The sequence below is a fragment of the Sinocyclocheilus rhinocerous genome, unplaced genomic scaffold (genome assembly GCF_001515625.1).
Source record: "Sinocyclocheilus rhinocerous isolate Xijiao unplaced genomic scaffold, SAMN03320098_v1.1 scaffold4194, whole genome shotgun sequence".
Taxonomy (NCBI): Eukaryota; Metazoa; Chordata; class Actinopteri; order Cypriniformes; family Cyprinidae; genus Sinocyclocheilus; species Sinocyclocheilus rhinocerous.
In genome coordinates, this window is record NW_015652268.1 from 132,382 (window position 1) to 140,319 (window position 7,938).

A 7,938-nucleotide genomic window follows, 5' to 3' on the forward strand; every position below is an offset into this window, starting at 1 on the left:
GACAAACTCAGAATTGCGAAAAAGGTCTGAATTGTCGGACATAAACTCAGAAATGCGGGAAAAGTCTGAATTGTCGGACAAACTCAGAATTGCTGGAAAAAAAAAGTTAATTGTCGAACAAACTCAGAATTGCGAAAAAAGTCTGAATTGTCGGACAAACTCAGAATTGTGAAAAAAGTCAGAATTTTCTGACAAACTCAGAATTGCAGGAAAAGTCTGAATTGTCGGACAAACTCAGAATTGCGGGAAAAGTCTGAATTATCGGACATCAACTCAGAATTGCAGGAAAAGTCTAAATTGTCGGACAAACTCAGAATTGTGAAAAAAGTATGAATTGTCGGACAAACTCAGAATTGCGGGAAAAAAGTCTGAATTGTCGGACATAAACTCAGAATTGCGGGAAAAAAAGTTAATTGTCGAACAAACTCAGAATTGCGAAAAAAGTCTGAATTGTCGGACAAACATCAAATTGCAAGAAAAAAGTAAAAAATGTTGTATATAAACCCAGAATTGCAAAAAAAATGAATTGTGAGATATAAACTCAGATTTGAAAAAAAAAATTCTGAACTCTCTGATATAAATTTGGAAATGCGAGGAAAAAAGTCTGACCTGTTGGAAACTCAAATTGCCCAAAAAAAACTAAAAAATGGAATTGTAAGATATACTATGAATTGTGAGATAAAAAGTTGAAATTATTTTTTTTATTCCATAGTGGAAACGGGCTTCTGTACTTTGTCAATATTAGCTAATAAAAAAAACAATTGTTGACTGTTTGTTCATATTAGTTGACTAATGTTATCAGACGCAACTTTTATTTGAAATGTATTAGCAAATGTAGAAATTAACATTAAGATTTTTATATATATATATATATATATATATACACACACACACATATATAGATAATATATATATATATATAGATAGATAGATAGATAATATGTACTGTTGATAGTTAATATTAGCTAACTAATGTTAACAAATGAACCTTATTGAAAAGTGTTACTGCATTTTTATTTTAAACGCATCTTGTTTTGTGTACAAATTTTTTTTATTAGAAAACAAGATGATGATTCTCGAGTTACGATGCGTGTGCGATTCGACACGGAAACACGTCTTGAACCACGAGGCCTGGGTCCCGATCTGCACATGAACCTGGTTTCCAGCGCTGCGTCTGTGAAGCTGCCCGTGAGCCCATGGAATTATGGGATGTCTGTGAGATACGATCCTGGTGTGGAGAGCAGCGGAGCGTCCCGTCTGGCCCCTGGCCTTCATCCTCCTCCTCTTCTTCCTCCGGTGGCGCAGCGTCAGTACAGGCTCCAGGCCTGGCGGAGCTGAGTGTAGGACAGCACTGAGGATGAGGAGGAGGATGAAGACTCGGCGGGACCAAGCTGCTTCCCACACACGCAGGTTCAGTCCATCTTCTCCTTCTGCACCAGTTTGGGCGCGTCGACGAAGTCCCGGCCGTTGAAGAGAATCACGCCGGCCGTCACCACACTCGCCGAGCCCCAGAACAACACATACGCCAGCGTCTCGGTCCAGGTGTCACCTGGGAAATACGAGAACCAGCTACGCTTTACATGTGTTTAAGACACTAGTAATACCATAAACACTAGTATTAACCCTGTAAAGCCTGACTTATGAAATAACAGCGAGAAATTTTTTTTGTTTTTGTTGAGTGTCATATTTGATGCATCAGGCTTTTATGGCTCACATAGTCTGACATAGTGAGAATATAGAGGAAAAAATTTAATTTTATTCAAAGATTATGGAAAAAAAAAAAAGATGGATTTGCTGCAGATGCTGATATTTATATGTGACCCTGGACCACACCAGTCATAAGGGTCAGTTTTCCAAAACTGAGATTTATACATCATCTGAAAGCTGAATAAACAAGCTTTCCAGTGATGTATGGTTTGTTATGATAGAACAATATTTGGCCGAGATACAACTATTTGAAAATCTGGAATCTGAGGGTGCAAAAAAATCTAAATATTGAGAAAATCATCTTTAAAGTTGTCCAAATTAGTGTTAATTTTGTCAGCTATTTTCATTTTAGTCTTAGTCTTAGTCCCGTGTTTCAATGTCCTTGTTAGTTTTTATCATATTTAGTCAACCTTATCCTATTTAGTTTTAGTCAAGTTTTAGTCATGGGAAAAAAGCTAGTTTTTCGTCATAGTCTTCGTTAACGAAATTAACACTAGTCCAAATGAAGTTCTTAGCAATGCATATTACTAATCAAAAATTAAGTTTTTATATATTTACGGTAGGAAACTTACAAAATATCTTCATGGAACATGATCTTTACTTAATATCCTTATGATTTTTGGCATAAAAGAAAAATGGATAATTTTGACCCATACAATGTATTTATGGCTATTGCTACAAATATACCCCAGCGACTTAAGACTGGTTTTGTGCTCCAGGGTCACATGTGATGAAATTCTGCTGCTTGTAATGTAAATCAATGAGATCTTTATAACAGTAGAGCAGATATTAATACTAATCTGTGTCTTACCAGCCATCAGGAGACATATGATGCACATTGAGAAAGCAACCACCATGATAATCGGCAGCTGAAAAGGGAAAAATTAATATCCAGTTATGACATTAAAGAACATTACATTAAAAATATGCACAAATGAATTGTTCATATTAAGATCAATTACATTCATTTAGAAAACAGATGATATTTTATCTACATTTCATGTCAGCTTTAATACAAGATGTAGTATTTAAAAAAGCATGCTTAAATCCTTGCAAAACTCATGAGGTCTCAGTAATATTAATGCAATCAAATCATGTATATTCGATATAGCAATAAATGTTCTACTTTTAAATTCTAAACTTATTAATAACTTGAAATCATGTTATATGTGGATGGAAGCAAGTGTAAGATCCTCCCTTTTTTCTTTTTAATAACCATAATTAGGGCCATGCAATACAGTGATTTTACCATGGTAACTGGTAAGTGATGTAAGTTGTAATACAAATCAGAAAAATAACAGTAAATCCTTATTACTGGCTTATTACTTTTATAAAGCAGCAGCAGCAGCAGCATGATGAAAGAAATCAGTGCTCAATAAATACAGTTATGTTGTATTCTGCTGCTGAAAGAGTTGAAAACAAATGCCGAAGTCGTCTAAGACAAGAGTGTCAGTGTGTTCAGGGACTTTAATCTGACCCTGGCTGCAAAGAAAACATGTTTTTCTGGGTTCACAGCTCAATCTGGTTCTTACCGTGAGGAACTTCCAGTCTTTGGGCTCATGTAGAGGAGTGTTCATATCTGCCTCTTCCACTGCATAGTTACCCAGAAACAGGTCAATGGAGTCCTGCATAAAGACATGAACCTCTATATCAGATCCTGCACTCTTCATCCACAGCAAAGAAATCAAACACAAAACACGTCTTCCTACTGCAGCGACTTCATCAGCAAGTTTAGTCCCTAGAAAAAGGTTTCCAAACTGGGGTTTGTGAGTAAAATAACAGATCAAAATCAAATAATTAAGTATTAAAAAGGAAACATAAAAAAAAAAAAAGAAAATTTAATTACAAATAAAAATAAATAAAAACATTCCGTAATTTAAAAAAAACATAAAAAATTAATTATATCACAAAAATAATGTTTAAATGGCTTTAAAATAAAAAATATTTTTAAAAGTTAAAAATATGTAAAACACAATCATAAAAATGCAAAATGAAAATAAATAAAAATTTTATTACAAATGAAAATAAATAAAAATATAAATGACATCATAAAAATAAAGTAATATTTAAACGACTTTAAAATCAGAGTATACACACATATATTATGTAAACAAAATCTTTTATTTTGTTTGCGATTAATCGTTTGACAGCACTAAAAATATATATATTATTTGTTGTATATCTTCATGTTATGTGATCAACTATCAGAGAACCGTGAACATGCAAATGTGTTGTTAAATCAGTCCCTCCAGGACTTTGAGATTCTGTGATCACTGCATTAAACGCAAAATCAACCAGTCTGCATAATTTGGAGGAGCTTGCAATTTTTCTAAATTGCCACAGATTTCCCGCATAATTTGGGCCTAGACGCGTCATGTGATGTCATCGCAACAACATGCATTCAGTCGATGCCCACTTCGAAACTGCCTTTGCTTCATCCCACTGTAAAGCGCGCATGCTCTCCAAAACACACACACACACACACACACACACACACTCACACACACACACACACACACACACTGAACAAATAAATGTTCCCCAGAACACTGTTGTATCATTATTTGATACATTTTAACACGATTTTTCTCTTTAGTCAACATTTGAAGTGGCTCAAAAAAGTTAATCAAAGTTGTCCTAAGACAAGAACACATTTTGGTTTTAGGACAACTTTGATGAAAGGTTTTGATCCACATCAAATGTTGACTAGTGTATATTATATCAATAACACTGCTCAAAATCCCTCTACTGAATCCATCAGCTATAAATCTTTACAGCATGTTAAAATACTGTTTAATCTAAGAGAGGTTTGTGTGTAAGTTACACTGTTTGTGTCACCTGTCTGAAACCGTCTGAGAAGTTGTTCTTGTAGTATCTGATCATGGAGTTCCAGCCGTCCATCAGCAAACCCCACTGCGTTCTCTTCCCTGTCCTGAACACACAGAGAACCGATCATCTTTCACAACCCAACCGAACGCTCCTCTCAAACACAAGCGGAGCACAAGACGCTCTGCTCACCGTGTGAAGTCGGTCTTCAGGGCTCCGGTCCCGGCGTACTGTTTGGCACAGGCGTTGGCATTATCTGCCCATGCTGAGGGAATAACGGCTATGAATGAGAAAGTCTCACATAGCCAGACTACTGACTATCAGTGTTCGTGTTTGCTTACCGTTCTTGTATATTTTTTCAAAATCCGCCTGTTCTTCAATCCGCTGGCCCACATGAAGAACTCCTATCCTCTACAGATAAACAAGACATTCAATTTGAGTTAATTTCGGAATGAATCAGCTGTTTGAACGGATCGAGTGAGTCGATGATTCAGTGACTGAATCATCTTTCAGAATGAATCAGCTGTATGAACGGATTGAGTGAGTCGATGATTCAGTGACTGAATCATCTTTCGGAATGAATCAGCAGTTTGAACAGATCGAGTTAATCGATGATTCAGAGACTGAATCATCTTTCGGAATGAATCAGCAGTTTGAACAGATCGAGTGAGTCGATGATTCAGTGAGTCCATATAATATTGACTAATATTGAATGAATCATCTTTCGGAATGAATCAGCTGTTTGAACAGATCGAGTGAGTCAATGATTCAGCTGTTTGAACAGATCGAGTGAATCAGTGATTCAGTGACTGAATCATCTTTCGGAATGAATCAGCTGTTTGAACGGATCGAGTGAGTCGATGATTCAGTGACTGAATCATCTTTCGGAATAGAATAGAATAATGAACGGATTGAGTGAGTCGATGATTCAGTGACTGAATCATCTTTCGGAATGAATCAGCTGTGACAATCATCTTTTGGAATGAATCCGCCGTTTGAACGGATCGAGTGAGTCGATGATTCAGTGACTGAATCATCTTTCGGAATAGAATAGAATAGCTTTTTATTGTCATTGTACAGCTGTACAACGGAAATTATTTTTATTTTTTTTGAATCAGCAGTTGAATCATCTTTCGGAATGAATCAGCAGTTTGAACGGATCTAGTGAGTTGATGATTCAGTGACTGAATCATCTTTCGGAATGAAGCAGCTGTTTAAACGGATAGAGTGAGTCGATGATTCAGTGACTGAATCATCTTTTGGGATGAATCAGCTGTTTGAACGGATCGAGTGAGTCGATGATTCAGTGACTGAATCATCTTTCGGAATGAATCAGCTGTTTGAACAGATCGAGTGAGTCAATGATTCAGTGACTGAATCATCTTTCGGAATGAATCAGCTGTTTGAACAGATCGAGTGAGTCAATGATTCAGTGACTGAATCATCTTTCGGAATGAATCAGCTGTTTGAACAGATCGAGTGAGTCAATGATTCAGTGACTGAATCATCTTTGGAATGAATCAGCTGGTTGAACAGATCGAGTGAGTCAATGATTCAGTGACCGAATCATTTTTCGGAATGAATCAGCTGTTGGAACAGATCGAGTGAGTCAATGATTCAGTGATTTTCAGTTCTGCTGTATAATGGTTTAACTGACAATCACAATTATTTTGCTCAAAATTGTACTTTGTACGATTACTGATCATGATTGTTGCCATTTGAGAAATCACATCAGAATTATTGCACTTTCACATATTAGCACAGACATGGTTTATTTGACCTCATTTAGTTTCCGGAGTTATTAAATTATTAGAAATATAAACACACTTGCTACATTATGAAAACTGGCAAAACCCAAAAGTGAAAACAGTGGCATTCCTAATATTAATTCCAATAATCGTCGGTGCTTTTTCTGTAATGTGGAGAGAGCATGCAAATGGTTGCCAGGTTGTGAAGATAAATTAATCTCATCTGACTCATTCATAAAGACAGTCACTTGCTTCGTTTCTGAATGAATCATCTATTTTTTTTGTTGAAGAAATTTTGGATATATTGAGTTTTTATTTATTTATTTTTAATTAAACTACATTTTAGTCTCGTCTTTTTCTTCAACGATCTTGCATGTCTCGTCTTAATCATGCATAAAAAGGTAGTCTAAAATATTTTTCGCCATAGTTTTTAAAAATAAAAACAACTAAATTAACACTACACAATATCAGATATTGCAATAATATCGCTGATATTCAAAGTATGGCCAAGCCCTACATGCAGATGTATTTTGGCCCAATGATGATCCCAATAAAAATAATAATAAATCACATAATCATCGACCTCTAACTGCGACTGCAGCGAGCGGCGCGCCAGCAGACTCTGGATTACGTTGGTTCGGTCCAAACAGTCCATGCAGTTGCTTCTAAACGTCCCGTCCTGCTGTAACTGCACCGTCCCGTCCGAATCCACCAGGAAGTAGCTGTTGAAAAACATTAAACAATAAGAGCATGCAAAAATCTCAATGTTTAGCATGCAACATAAAGCACTACGGACCCTAACTAGTGTTAATTTTGGCAGCCATTTTTAACTTAGTCTTAGTCCTGTCTCAAATGTACATTTTAGTTATTATCATATATAGTCAACCTTGTCCTGTTTCTGTTTAGTCAAGTTTTAGTCGACGAAATGTCTGACATTTGAAATCATAATGACATCTTAGTCACATTTTCGTCATGCTGTATAATGGTCAAACTGACAAAAAATTTTTTTTGCTCAAAAATTATAATCGTAATGATTGTTGTCATTTGAGGATTTTACTTTTGCATTTTAGGTATTGCACTTTCACCAGTAAGCACAAATCAATAGAATGTCGACTCGTACATGTTTATTATAGGCTATATATTATAAAAATTAATATCAAAGACTTGTGCACTCTCTCTGTCTACATTATGAAAACTGGTAAAACAAACGAAAAATATTATAACAGTGAAATTCCTAATAGTAATATCAATAATTCTAAATTGCGATAGTCTATCTTTGTCTATGATTCTCTGATTGCTCTGATTGGGGGATTTGAACGCTTGATATCTGGCAACCGCACTCAAGAAAGCTCGTGTAGCAGAGGAGTGTACAGCAGCACATTTTTTGAATGCATTTTAGTCTCGTCTTTTATCGTCAATGAAATTGCATGTTGATGTAACGATTCACTCAACTCATGATTCGATTCACGATTTTTTTAACAAAATTAGATTTAAGACAAATTATAAATTAAATGTGTCCTTTTATTATTGCTTAGACAAAATACTGTACGTTTCTTTGTGAAATTGAAATATAACACTATAATAATATACTAATATAGCACTTGCATATTATTGCTCTTTTGTTGGTTTTGATTGCTTCTATTGTCCTCATTTGTAA

General features: G+C 35.5%; 1 protein-coding gene across 1 annotated transcript in view; it reads right to left on the reverse strand.

Moving 5' to 3' along the window:
- Window positions 1-1,402: 1,402 nt before the first annotated feature.
- LOC107714253 (phosphatidylinositide phosphatase SAC1-A-like) overlaps window positions 1,403-7,938 on the reverse strand; it is a 26,507-nt gene continuing 19,971 nt past the window's right edge. The window contains exons 11-17 of the mRNA XM_016520060.1: window positions 6,865-7,003; window positions 4,875-4,944; window positions 4,726-4,798; window positions 4,546-4,639; window positions 3,240-3,332; window positions 2,519-2,576; window positions 1,403-1,549 (exon numbers count right to left, since the gene is read on the reverse strand). Coding sequence (XP_016375546.1) covers window positions 1,413-1,549; window positions 2,519-2,576; window positions 3,240-3,332; window positions 4,546-4,639; window positions 4,726-4,798; window positions 4,875-4,944; window positions 6,865-7,003 — 664 coding nt within the window. The 3' untranslated portion in view covers window positions 1,403-1,412. The remainder of the gene's footprint in view (window positions 1,550-2,518; window positions 2,577-3,239; window positions 3,333-4,545; window positions 4,640-4,725; window positions 4,799-4,874; window positions 4,945-6,864; window positions 7,004-7,938) is intronic.